Genomic DNA, 14,201 nt, shown 5'->3' on the forward strand with positions numbered 1-14,201 from the left:
CTGCTGCACTCTTTGTTCATGAGACAAGAGACGTAACACAAGTTTGGCATAAATATGACATTCTTAATACTCTCGTTGGTATTGATCAACTATGTCCACTTTTGGTTTTAAGGCTCCAGAAGGTTTTTGTTGTGTATTTTTGCTTCCTCTTAACCAAAAGCACTGGAATCTAGAAATCCTAGTCTCCCTAAGTGCACCTTTATTGTTCAGAGGGAGTCCTGTTAAGCTAAGAAGAAATTGCTGTACATGACTGTAGGTCCTTTTTTAGTCATTAATGAGCAAGACATCTATAATGGTCCTACCATTAGTGTGTGTAGCTCTGTCTTTCACGTTTGAGTCTGGTTTATTTGGGCGAGTGTGTTCAGTGTTTCATGTTTGTTTGTCCGTTTTTTTTCTCTTTTCTATTCAGACTTGCAGTCGTGTATGATCTGCGTGGCTCGGCGCGTGACTGCAGTGGAGCGGACAGAGAGTTTTAACACAAGACACGAACTGTCTGGTGAGACTGTTTGAACTCCTCTTCTTTCCCCTTCTTCAGCACTTCTATCCTCTACAGTGAAATTCCACTTGACTTAAAGCACACCGTAACTGTCCCCATGCAGTGTGGCATCAGCAGACACCTAGACCCAATTAGTGGTTATATAGCACAGAGTCTTACACTGCACTTTCACGTTGACTTACCAGGAACACAAAAAAACATGCTGAGACTCAGATAAGCTCTCTCTCTCTTCATAACAACATGTATGAAACCAAAATTAATTTACCCATTACAACATTACAGCTTACTCTTACCTTTGAAAACAGTTTTTTTTCATTGCTTACAGTTTTCTCGCAAAAAAACAGTATAATTTTTTTCTTGTTTTAAATTGTGCACAAAAATGTAAATGTTTATAAATATATTCTGTCATTCCCCATATCCTGTGTTGTCTTTGTTATTTATGCAAAGCACTTTGATATGTGTTTTTGTTTGAAAGTTTCTGTTTAAATAAAAAGGGATTTTAGAAATGATGAAACAAGCTCTTTGATGTGTGAAACAGGTAAATTGATTCAGATAGACCAGAATTCTTTACGTGCATCGATGCGGCCAGGCTGGGAGGATTTGCTGAGGCGATGCATCCAGATGTTTCTGCAGCACAGTGATGGTCAGCCCTGGTCTCATAAACGCCACTACCGTGAGGGTATGTACGAAAATCACAAAGATCACGAAGAACAGCAACAATCTGCCTTGTTTGTATTTAAAAAAAACAAAAAAAAAACGTTTGGTAATGATACCACTGTGTGTGTGTGTGTGTGTGCACGTGTTAGAGAGAGGGAGGGAGAGGGAGAGTGTGTAAGAGTGAGAGAGAGTTAGGAGGAGTGTTAGTGTTACTGCTCCTGTCCCTGGTCCTAGCTTCCTGCCTGTCTCTCTTCAGCCTTTCTCCAGGGTCATGCAGAGACTCCAGTGTACCGTTTTTCACTGTCAGATGGAACACCAGTTGCAGCTCAAACCAAGAGCAAACTGTACCGCCACCCCATGACCAATGAACCACAGGGCTTCATCTCCACACACCTGCTCCAAAGGTGAGCCATTTAAAACACACACACACATACGCACAAACACACGCATGCACACACACACACATACACGCACACTTGCACACACACCTGACATCTTTCTAAATTTAAAAAGACAAAAACTTACTTAAGGATTGCTATATAAGCAAAATAATCATTACAACAAAATTGCTAGTTCTCCCCATGAGCTGTCATAACATTTAATCGGTCACCTTTCTCATCCCCACAGGGAACAGAATGGATGCCGCACCAGTCAGGCAGCCGGAATGATCCAGGGTGGCATGAGGCAGCAGGGCATGGGAGGTCCCAACCCTGGTGCCCAGATGAACATGGGCCCTGGTGGTGGAATGGGGGGTATGGGGGGCATGGGAATGAATCGTGGCTATGGAATGAATGACATGAATCACATGAGTCATATGGGCCAGATGAACAGTGGATCGATGTATGGCAGCAATGGTGGAAACGGAAACAACATGGGCAACAGAATGATGCAGATGAATCAGATGAATCAAATGAATCAGATGAATCAAATGAATCAGATGAGTCAGATGAATCAGATGAGTCAGATGAATCAAATGAGTCAGATGAATCAGATAAATCACCCAGGCCCTGGCATGCCACAACAGCAGCACCAGCAGCCCCCGTTCCAGGCAAGTGGCGGATATGGTTTGGCAGGCATGAACAGTCCCTCTCAGGGCAGCCCTGGCATGAGCGGACCCCAACAGAACCTCCTCATGTCTCCTCGCAACAGAGGAAGCCCTAAAATGGCCTCCAGCCAGTTCTCTCCAGGAGGTGAGTAAGCAAGGAACATGATTGGAAAGTTGACGCAAAAATCAGGGAGATTAGGCTCAGGAATGGAGCAACTGTTCTTCTGAGTCTGGCTATGATTGTCCGAAAGTTTACTGAACTGAATATACCTTAACATTAATATAGACTGCTTAAGCATAATATATTACTTATTTTGCTAAGTAACTATCCAAGCAGTCTTAATATGAGTACTTAATTCTACATGATGGAAGAGAGGAATGCTGGAGTGAGCAAAACAAATGTGCTGTTAACATGTTTCCTACCTTAATACCTAACAATTGTCACACCTAATCGTTAAGATTTGTTGCTTATGGTTTCTGTTGATTTATTTCTCAGGTATGCACTCCCCCATTGGTCCAGGCAGTGGTGGAGGTGTAGGAGGTGGGAGTTCCTTTTCCAGCAGCTCTCTAAATGCTCTGCAGGCTATCAGCGAGGGTGTAGGCGCATCCCTACCTTCTCTACCCTCTGCTCTGACCTCTCCTTCCCCTGCCCACAAACCTGACAGCTCTCCTAGTGTCCATTCCTCCTCGCAGTCCAACCAGACCTGCAAACAAAGCCATGGAGATTCTAAGAGCCCAGCAGGCGCCTTTGGCTCAGGGGCAGGCGACCACCATCACCCTCTACATCACCAACACCACCACCACCACAACCATTCCCATCCAGCAGAGAGCAGCGGAGACCGGCCAGATAGCCAGGCTGGAGCAGGTGCTAAGGAGTCAGGGGAGGGGAGTGGAGAAGCTGGGGTAACCCCAGCTGAGCCTCCCAGACGGGTTCCTGACAGCAAAGGTCATAAGAAGCTGCTACAGCTGCTAACTTCCCCAACAGAGGAACTCAGTCTTGGGGTAGGGAGTGGGCCTTCTCTGCCTATACCACCTGGTGCTAGCAGCAACTCCGTGGAAGGCAAAGAGGCAGGGTGTGTCACCAGTCCGACCTCCACTGGTGTGTCTTCCTCAAGCAACCAGGGCCAGGGATTGGGAGCAGGGGGAGGGTCCTCAGCGCTGAACTCATCCAACTACACTGCATCATTGCAGGAGAAGCATAAAATCCTCCACAAGCTTCTCCAAAATGGGAACACACCGGATGAGGTGGCCAAGATCACTGCCGAGGCAACTGGGAAGGTGGTGCTGGGACAGGAAGCTGGAGGGGGAGCAGGGGAACCAGGAGGTGGTCCTGGAATGGCATCTGGAAGTTCTGCAGGGTCCACAGAGCCAAAACAAGAGCAACATAGCCCAAAAAAAGAGAAGACCCATGCTCTCCTTCACTACCTCCTCAACAAGGATGACTCCAAAGAGCCTGCAGATGTCAAGCCAAAGCCAGAAGACATGGAGGGGAAAGGGCCAACGGGGGGCAGCAGTGGCCCCACAGCCACAGGGGCGCCACCGGACAACCTGGAGGGCAAAATCAAGTCTGAACCACCTGACGAGGTAGAAATGAAACTCTGGTTAAATTCTGCAGTAAAAATTGACAAACAGTAGCATATTCTGAATTACCTTCATGAAGTTCTTGCTGTTTCAATTTGTCCTGCTATCTTACTCTGTGTGATTTTACTCTTGTACCACCTGATGGAGAGAGCTACATTTTACAGTAAGACTTAAAGATTGATAATTAAGTATCAATGGAGTGTGAGTGGTCTTAAACTCACAGTTTTTTCTTTTCTGTAGCTTGATTCCATACTGGGTGGTCTGAGAAGTTCTGGACCAGAGTTCCCTTCAGAACAGGGAACAGTGGGTGGAGCTGCTGAGGGTGGAAGCAAGCCTAATTGTTTTCCTGATGAAAGCACGCAAGGTAATGCCCCTTTCCAGGACAATGTGATGTCGTAATTGTAGTCAAAGTTGAGGGTATCAGCAAGTGATCAGTTCAATGAATGGTTACCTTTGTGCTTGAGATGAGCCAGTTAGATGGGAAGGTTGTACATGGGTTTGTGAAAACCCTTACCATGGCATTTGTCAGCACCCTTCTTGTTAGAACATGTATTTTTTTCTATCCTTGTATTTTCCACAGAAAATGCTTATTTCCTGTAACATCCTAAAAATGCTCTTTAAATGTTGATTTACCACAGTTTTAATGGTGCTTGCTGTGTCCATACTTTCCAAATAAAGGTTTTCTGAAATGTGGATGTAAAATGAAAAGCATAAGATTTGCTGGCACAGGGTTTTAGGAATGACTTGTAAGCTTTTTGATGCTGTTCCTATTCATTCTCACAGGACACCTAAAGAAGCAGCACGTTTATACTGTTGGTTTTTAAGACAGAATGTTATATTATCCTCTATCTGCCCAACACCTAACCCAAACCTGTCAACACAGATGAAGAACACATATGTATGTGAAATGTGTATGAACAAATGGAAACAATTCAACATTGGCTACACACTCAATAATCTATTAAGCTAATGTCTCCTCTTCTCCTGTTTGTGGCAGGAGTGAGTAGTCCAGGGATGGGCTCAGGTGGCCCACGAGTGCCCTTCCAGAGGGCCATGTCTGTGGACGGTAAGGCCCAAGGGGAACCTGGATTAGCTGGACGTCGCAGTGCTCCTTGTCCTATGCCCGTCAAACAGGAGAGCCTGGATAGCCAACGGATGATGGGGGCTTCAGACAGCTTTCCTGGGAATATGGGTGGGTTGACTTTACCCACTTGACTTTGTTTTGATACAATGCTTACATTGCACAACAATACAGTTTGTATTACTTTTCAAAGTTGTGTGTCAGAATGGGTAGTTTGAATAGCTTGAATTGAAGTCCTAATTGACTGAGGCAGCCTTTATGAAAATAGAAGAGTTGAATTGGAGATGTGTCAGGAAAAAAACTTTCTTAATGTGAGGGTCACTGAGTCCATTTGATTTGGCTTGAAGTTTGTACATATGTATCTAATGAGATACATATGTGGATTTTAGATTGTATGTATCTAAGATGTAAAAGAATTCGTTGGGGAAGGTGGACCTTACAAGTTGGTGCAGACACCCGAAAATTCAGTAACACAGTAGGAAGCTAATTAATGTGCATTTCTTCTTTGTCTCCCCAAAGGGATGATGAACAGAGGAATGGGAGTTCCCCAGCAATCACCCATGGGTGGAAACAATGAATGGGCAATGCAGCGTTCTAGCAGCAGTCCTGTGGGTTCAGCCGGACACCCCTCCATGGTTAGACCTGGAATGGACAGTAATTTCAAAGGCATGATGGGAGGTCCCACGGTCAGCAGGTCCAACAGCATGCCCGGGACAAGATCAATGCTACAGCAGCAGCTTATGGACATGGGTATGTGTGTGTGTTTGTATTTGTGTTTGGAGCCTCCTTTAGTTCGTTGTTAAAAACACTGGATAATTGTGTTAGTTAAGTTAGCAATTCTTCTGTGTTTAGAGCTTGTGGAACTGATGAATGAGTTTATTTGGTGTGTGTGTTTGTCCAGTATTAATGAGTGAGTCTTACCTCCCCGTAGGGTCCGGTGACATGAATATGGGAATGAGCCCATTTAATCAACAGTGTCCTTCTGGCCAGTCCCCCTCCTGGCCAGACAATGTTATGGGGGTGGATAATAACAGGTAATGTGTTTTTGAGTATGCATGCATACATTGACAAACACTGTAACCTTAGGCCTAAAATAAATCTTCTTCTGTTTTCTCTTATTTCTGTGCTCAGTACTAAATTTATCTCCACTCCTGTGGAAAGGTGATACAGAGCGCTTTTGTTTGTAAAGTACATGATTAAATGAGACATCCGTCAAAACACTGGGTTACTGTCAGTCTAGTCATTAAATATACTGACCAATATAGAATTTTAATGATGACTGCATCATTGTGGAGCCCAATGTAATTTTGATGTAGGGTTTTTTTGGGGTTTTTTTGTAGGCGGCAGTTTGGGAATACTCTGGATGAGTTGTTGGTCCCTCCATCTACCAGCGAGGGTCAGAATGATGAGAGAGCTCTGCTGGACCAACTGGATTCTCTGCTCAACAACACTGACGTCATTGCTTTGGAGGAGATCGACCGAGCACTGGGTATCCCTGACCTTATTAGCCAGGTATCAGCTACACTCCTTCTGGCTCCTTCAGATATGAGACAGATTTCAACTTAATTCCAAGTCAGAGGGAATAAATCCCTCTGGTGTTTTCCATCCCTACTTCCACTCATATAGTCCATCTAATTTTGGAGGCAACAGCATCAGCTGGTCTCCTGAGTAAAAAGTCAGTTTTTACTCACCTGCTATTGTATATCAGAATAAGTGAATGAGGAAAACTGATGAGCAGAAAACAGCAAACTGTATGTTTCTTCAATATCCCAGTTGTACACCCCTGAAAATTCCCAGTATTAGTTGTTAGGGTATGCATAAGTCCCCTAAATTTGAACCTAATTAAGAAGCTGGTGACCTGGAGTCAGGAAGAAATCAGGTTTATTGACAGCAGAGTGACTCGCTGATTATAGGCATCATGGCTGTCAAAATGATGCACTGGCCCATCCAGGCATTTCATAGTAGAACGTAAACAGGTGAAGCATGATACTAATTGTATTGTAGCTATGGTTTTTACTGTTCCAGGCTCTAAATATACACTTTTTACCTTAAAATGGGGCATGCCAATAACTTACTGCTTCTGAGTGACTTCATACAAGCATGTTATTAGATGGGAGCAGGTTAAAGGGACAGGTTAAAAGGCACTGGTATAGAAATGCCTTTTGTCTATGTCCTATGACATCCTCTGTCCTCTGTTCACTCATTCTTTTTCTCTCTTTCTCTCTCTGCCTCTCTCTTTTCTCTCTCTCTCTGCCTTTCTCTCCCCCATGTCATCAGGGTCAGGGTATGGAGCCACAGGGTGACCCATTCCCAGGTCAGGATATTTCCATGGCAATGGAACAAAAACCCCCATATGGGCAGGGGTATCCTGGTCCCCCCTCCATGGGCATGCCCACAGGGTATGGGGGTAACCCTATGCAGGGTCAGCCCCCACCCGCAGGTTACGGACCAATGATGAGTCAGATGGGGCAGCAGGGTGGCTTCCCTGGCATGGCAGGTATGGGTGGGTTGGGGCCGATGGGTGGCATGGGGCATCCACGCGCCAGCATGATGAGGCCACGGATGATGACAGCCAACAAGCCAATGCGACTACAGCTGCAGCAGAGACTACAGGGCCAGCAGGTAATATATGTTAATACATGTTCATATGGAAGTACATACACACACGCACACTTGTTATCCAATTCGGTTCTTAATAATTACTCTGGCAGATCCTTTAAAAGTGCACACATACACATATACACCTTCACAAACACACTGGTGGACTGGTTTATTGCTGCTTAGAGTGACTGGATTGCAGAGAGCAAAGCTTAACATGCTATTCCAATCGCCTGTTCAGTTTATGAACCAGGCTCGACAGGGCATGGGCATGAAGATGGAGCCACCTGGTGGTGGAAACCCTGCAATGCGACCTGGGATGCAACCAGGCATGAGTGGCCAGGTACAGCAAAAATTGTTTTCTTATGCACGAGTTTTTGCTTCTGCAAGCACCCAAAGTATAAATGCGTAACTTTGGGTACATAAATAATTCTCTCAATACATCTGATTCCCTTCTCTCTTTTCCTCCTGCCCTGTCTCCCTCAATTTTGTTTCTTCTTTTTTCTCCATCAGGCTGGTTACCTGAACGCTCAGATAATGCGTAACAGAGAAATGATGAGACGACATCGGATGATGATGATGATGCAGCAGCAGCAGCAAGCAGCAGCAGCAGGAGGGTTTAGCCCCCCTCCCAATGTCACTGCTCCTCCCGGCATGGACGGTGGTCTTGCCGGACCCCCTATGAACCAGCAGCAGTTCGGCTATGGAGGAAGCTATGGTGAGACTAGTTTGTACACAAATACAGTCAGGGTTCACTAGAGGCTGTGTAGCCCGTGTTTTGAAAGCCCTTCTTACAGGGCCAGTCAAGCTCAAGAGTGTCACACCCTCCCCCTTTTGTTATTTTAACTCACAGGTTGTCTCTTTAGCCCTGTCATAATATACGTGACTTATATCAGTTACATTTTAGAGCCTCAAGTATTAGAGCGAACTGTGACAGTTTTGGATGGTGTTAGAGGGAGGATTCCTGCGAGAATGAGTCGTGACTGATCTTTTGTTGAGTGTACGTGCTTGATTTGGAGGGATCTGGACACTTAGCAGACACATACTGTCTTCTAAGCCCTCCACAGTTGTGGAACATGCAACTTGAGGATTGACTACACTTGATTTAGTTCCATAGGATGCCCAACTCTTACTGGAAAGGTTTAAAGCAAGATACTGCAAGGAGATTGTTTTTCTTGGTTACTTGATGGACGCTTACAAAGTGAAATGAATTTGTATGGAGGTGCAAGTACAGACTTGTTGTTGTGTGTTTTCAAGTGTTTTTGTGCATATTTGTACTTGAGTTTACATGAGGTCTCCTGTCTCTGTAGGAATGGGCCAACAAGGAGATCCCTCATTTGTGCCATCTGGTGGCAGCCCACCAAACGCCATGATGTCTGGGCGACTCGGCCCTCCTCAGAATCCCATGATGCAGCAGCATCCCCAGGGTGGCCCCATGTACCAGACCGCTGACATGAAGGGCTGGCCTCAGGGAGGCATGGGTCGCAACAGGTGAGAGAATAATAGTGTCCTCCTTAGTCACATCAACAAACATACACCTTGGATGAACATATTAATAAAATTCATAACTTGATGTACCCAGTAATAGGGTTTGTGTTTTGGGGTAGTTATATGAGAATTTTATTTATTGTTTTGAAAAAAAAATTATAATAATAATAGGTAACTAATTGGTGCTGTCTCACTCACTGCTGTCTTCCCACTGACCCCCTCCCCCCTCTCTCTGTCTCTCTCTCTGTTTCCCTGTCATTTGTCACAGCTCGTACACCCAGCAGCAGTTTGGCCAGCAGGGGGCAGCAGGGCAGTATGGTGGTATGATGATGAATGGTGGTATGGGGGGTAATGGAGGCCACATGGGCCAGATGCCAGGCCAGATGAACATGAACAGCATGGTGATGTCCAGGATGCCCATGGGCCCTGATCAGGTGAGGGAGCCTCTTTGTGAAGCCCAGTAGATATTAAAGATGACTGCATAGCTGCTGTTTACACTGCATCATACTCTCTCAGTCTCTTCATGTCAACATTTACATGTCTTAAAATGATATGGTCTAATTTTTTTTTTATTTGGCGTAGCTAGTTCAGGGTCTTTCTGAACAAGCTCCTCTAAATGAAAGGTGAAGCTTACAGTTCCATCAGCTGAATATGCAGTTTGTACATCCAGATGAAATTGTATTTATCCCCTGAGAAAATGATTGACTTATGCTATATATGTAAATGCATTGCATGTATGCTATATGTGTATCCATATATGCAAAAAACATAATTAGTTAAAAGTGTTGGAATGACACATTTATTTACCCCATTGTCCTCCCTTCTCTGTCTCTTACAGAAATATTGATAAAGCAACAACACACTCTTCCGAGGAATATAATAACTTTAAGAGCCAATAACAGACTCAAAGACCAGTTAAACAAACTCATGAGGACACTGCAGGTCTTTTACCTCAAGGAAGCAGGCAAGATCTGAAACATACACATATATTTGGTCATTTGTGTAAATCTAAGACACACTGTGAACACACACAAATACATGCCAATACACATGGTACAGACTGAAATTCAAGTCTACAATTGTTCTGTCATTTTCAGCATTTACTTCAGAATTGACCATTTCAATTGGTGTGTGTGTTTTGTTTTGTTGTGTTTTTCGTTGTTGTTTTTTTTGTTTGTTTTTGGGTGGGGTTTGTATGGGACAGCGTCTCTTGTAACTAAACCACCCTAACGCTCGCTGGACCAAACAGTAGAAGGCAAGAAAAGGAGGAATAAGAACAGAGGAAAAACAAAAATGATTCGAAATGTCAAACATATGAGGAATGTCTTGTCTCAACTTGCGAATGTATTCCATGCCATGTGGAGTGTCACCATGCTCGTTCCGCTTCGTTAAAGGTTGATTAAAGGTACTATACAAGAACAGATCAGATGAGATTGCACTTTACAAGATAAAGCTGATTTACAGCGATAGGATTGTTGCAATATTTCCTGGTCATTTTAGCCTTACTCAAGAACTAAACACATTTTTAAGAAAAATTAAGGTCCTAGTTTTATGTCTGTCTAGATCAATGGTGACCAAGGCTGCCTCTGGAGATCTACTTTTGTGAAGGAGTTTGTTTCAGATCTACTCATACCAGACTCAGATTCTATCAAGATTTGTTGGAACATCTATAATTTGTAATCTTGCCAGATTGGGATTGGATTAAAACTCTGCGACAAGGTAGATCTTCAGTAGTGGAGCGGGTCACCACTACCCTAGAGGGCGTCTGTTTGATTGGAATGGATGACAGTATGAGCATACAGCAAGCACAGAAGCTGTCTGTTTATGCAGATTTAAGCAATAATCTCTCCCCTCTGGATAACTCAACCGAACAGCAAACAAAGTGTCCTCAACTCAAAGCAAAGGCACAGCAGTATTACATGATGTCAGAAATATGGAGGATTTTTTTTTTCTTCTTTTGTTTGTGAATACGAATTGTAAATAGGCTGAAAATGTACAATATCTGCTTTTGTAGGTCACAGACTGTTTTTGCACAGATTGTAAGGCTTGATATTTGAAATATGATTTTCTTATTCTGTGTTTTAGGTCAATACAGCTTTTATTTTCAATATTTCAATTGAAGGGGAGTGGGAGAGGAGAAGCAGGGAGAGACTCTTTTTTCTGTCAGTGCTAATTTTTTGAAATTTCGAGCCAACTTTTGAATTCTTTTAGAAGGCACTTTTTTATTTCTGATACATAAATCAACAAATGTGTTGCAAAGGTTTGTCAAAACAAAACCTGATCAGTACACCAAAAAAAAAAAATCTGAACTATATGTTGGAAAGGTGATAGCAAAAGGCTATAAAATGAACCAAGATGGGTTTGTGATAGTCATGTATTGTAGACAAACTGTCCTGTGAGATCATATCTCACACATTTTATCTTATCTGTAGATAAAAACTGAGTAATGTAAAATCAACCCGGCTTGCTCAACATCTACATCTTCTAAAAATTTAAATGCCCTTTCCAAAATTCAACCTTCAGAAAAGGAATGGAAAATCTTGAGATTTTGGTTGTAAGATTTTATCTTGTTGATTAAGCTTTTCTTGGCTAATCTTTGGCTTGCCTACACGTAATGTTATTTTCCCGCGTTACCTTGACTTTTGAATTCATTTATTGACATTCAAAGCTTTTTGAGAACTCTACCTTTTAAGACTCGCGCAATCCAAAGATTTTTATTTTTCCTTTTATTATCTGGTGCTTAGAGGCGGTTTTCAATATTGATGTTGTTGGAGTGTTTAAATAGATGTTTATTAAAAATTGAACTCTGACACAATGGAGACATTTTATATTATATAAAATTCAACATTCATAGTGAGTACATCTCATCCATTATCTGCAGTAAATGTTTTGTTTTGTTTGTTACCTTTTTTGTTCATTTTTGTTTCTTTGTTTTAAATATTTGGCCAGTGGAAATGAACAGGAAATGGACTTAGACAGTTGAATGGTAACATTTCAGACATGATCAAGTCAACAGGCAAATTGTAGTTAAATGTTACTAAGGGATTAGTTTTAAATGAACCAATACCTGAATTTGATGACTGTACAACTATGTTTTTAAGGAGAAAACTATTATTAAGATGGTCAGAGAGGAAAGATTTTTCAGAGGTGTTTGGGGGGGGGGGGTGACTTGAGATATGAGAGACCTAAAAACAGATTTCTATTTTGATCTGAATGCAAATCATCTTTGGAAAAATACCATCTGAATATTCACCAAGACTTTTTTCTGTGTTCTGACATGAAGTCTTGATAAAATAGGAGTTTGGATTATCTCTCCTCAGTCTTTGTTTGAAAAACAAATGGAGAAAGATTTAAAAAAATGTGTGAAAATGTGCTCTCATTCACAGGATGTAAATTACTGTTTCATTTTACTTGTTTCTTGATGTTAATATTGATGTAAATACAAATTTCTATTTAAACATTTTCATGTGTGTGTTGGCTTCTTTAATCAGTTTTATTTTCTGAATGATTAATTTGAGTCAAAATGTTGTAAATATTTTGCTGTCCAACCCCCCCCTACTTTTTACAGTATGTTACTAATTTGAACACCATTACATTCAGTAGAGTTTGTGTTCATAACCATCGTGTCTATAGCAAAAAATATCTTACTTTTGCACAGCAAAATGATTCAAACATTTAAAATGACATACTTTGGACTTGTCTGTTCATATGTTAAAAATAATTTGTTTTTGTCTTTTTATTTACTTATTTATTTATTTATTTATTTTTACACGTATGCAAACATACAGTTTTATCACACTATACACACACTAAAGACAAAGACGGTACTGTTAAATATTCCGATTACCGATGGAACAGAGCAAAGAATTTGACCGTGAACAGTCACGAAATGGAAAAAAAATTAAACACTTTTTCTTTCTTCAGAAAAAAAAAACGAGAACAAAAACAAAAAGTGTGAACCAGACATTAAAAAAACGTCAGTGTAAAGGGCACTGAACTATTTATAAACAATTACATGAAGCATATGAAGATGAAAAATGACCCCCATACCTATGTCAATGCATACCAACGTCCGGGCAATTAGTAACTGACATATTAAATAACAAATTAGATTTGCGTCTTTTTGAACTTAAGTGACTTTAGATAGATGACGTAGTTCTGTTTCCTACTTGATATTAATTCGGAAAACTGGTCTAACCAGAGCTAAACCCGACCATGTTGAACAGAAGGGTTTCGGTAGCAGTGTCATCCGAGTGTCATTTGACATGTATAAACTCGCCTGCCATTTCCTTTGAAAACAGCAGACTTCTTGGTATGTTACATGATACAGTTATATCTTTCATTTCCCTAAAGGAAATGTGCTTCTATCTGCAGGGAGTATATCAGCAAAATATGAGCGGTACACATAAATAGCTTCTCTTAAGCTCTGAAAAGTTGGCTCTAAAGCAAGTAATGTCTTTAAACAATATATTACACGTACAATTTCTTGTATGAAAATGTTAACGTTACTGCACCGACTGTTAGGGAGAATGTAAAATGGGTGAGGCTGTACCAAAAATATTTGAGATACAGCGCCCCAGTAAAACATTTTTCAAGCGATCGGACACTACTATGAATCATGTTTTTCAAAGGTAAAATGTCCCCTATGTCATCATAAAAGGGTGGAGAGAAAGACAAGGACGAATTCGCTGGGAGAGGAGTGTGGGTGGAGTGCAGATGAATACGGCAAACTTCACCCTCAGTTGACTTTAGACGAATATAAAGGTGTTCCGTAAGGAGAGTAAGGTAATGTTTTTTTTCCCTCTCCCTTTATCGTTTTGTGTGATGTATGTGGTGTCATGAAACAGCTTACTTTGCATTTGTATGTGCAATATTGCATAGATTTTTATTCATCATGCCAGATCTTTTTTAACGTAAACAACACAGATGTACACTACAAACTATTGTCTAAAATTAGTCTCATTAGAACAATTTATTTATCTCACGGCGGCCTTCTCTTGTGGGTTAATCTTCCTCTGTAAATGAATTGTAACTGCTTACTTCTCGGAGAACTGGGATCCTTTCCTGTATTTTTCCGCACAAGAAAGGTTTCGTTCAGTGGAAGTCATATAGTAACAGAGTCACTGCTTAGGGGGTTGATCTAGACCTGTCGGACGAGCTTGTTCACTGTGAGAAAGGTGTAGCAAAACACTTCAACGAACACTGAAACTCTGTGCATTGGAACAAAGTCTAAAAGCGACTGAACAGTCCACAAT

The 14,201-nt window shown here is 41.8% G+C and overlaps 1 protein-coding gene across 1 annotated transcript in view; it reads left to right on the plus strand.

Moving 5' to 3' along the window:
• LOC115807987 (nuclear receptor coactivator 3) overlaps positions 1-11,067 on the plus strand; it is a 51,544-nt gene extending 40,477 nt beyond the window's left edge. The window contains exons 8-23 of the mRNA XM_030769213.1: positions 410-496; positions 1,035-1,175; positions 1,410-1,557; positions 1,781-2,343; positions 2,695-3,782; positions 4,020-4,143; positions 4,780-4,971; positions 5,380-5,610; positions 5,792-5,894; positions 6,201-6,372; positions 7,138-7,482; positions 7,700-7,801; positions 7,972-8,176; positions 8,769-8,949; positions 9,215-9,380; positions 9,785-11,067. Coding sequence (XP_030625073.1) covers positions 410-496; positions 1,035-1,175; positions 1,410-1,557; positions 1,781-2,343; positions 2,695-3,782; positions 4,020-4,143; positions 4,780-4,971; positions 5,380-5,610; positions 5,792-5,894; positions 6,201-6,372; positions 7,138-7,482; positions 7,700-7,801; positions 7,972-8,176; positions 8,769-8,949; positions 9,215-9,380; positions 9,785-9,793 — 3,857 coding nt within the window. The 3' untranslated portion in view covers positions 9,794-11,067. The remainder of the gene's footprint in view (positions 1-409; positions 497-1,034; positions 1,176-1,409; positions 1,558-1,780; positions 2,344-2,694; positions 3,783-4,019; positions 4,144-4,779; positions 4,972-5,379; positions 5,611-5,791; positions 5,895-6,200; positions 6,373-7,137; positions 7,483-7,699; positions 7,802-7,971; positions 8,177-8,768; positions 8,950-9,214; positions 9,381-9,784) is intronic.
• Positions 11,068-14,201: the final 3,134 nt, after the last annotated feature.

The sequence above is a fragment of the Chanos chanos genome, chromosome 3 (assembly GCF_902362185.1).
Source record: "Chanos chanos chromosome 3, fChaCha1.1, whole genome shotgun sequence".
Classification (NCBI taxonomy): Eukaryota; Metazoa; Chordata; class Actinopteri; order Gonorynchiformes; family Chanidae; genus Chanos; species Chanos chanos.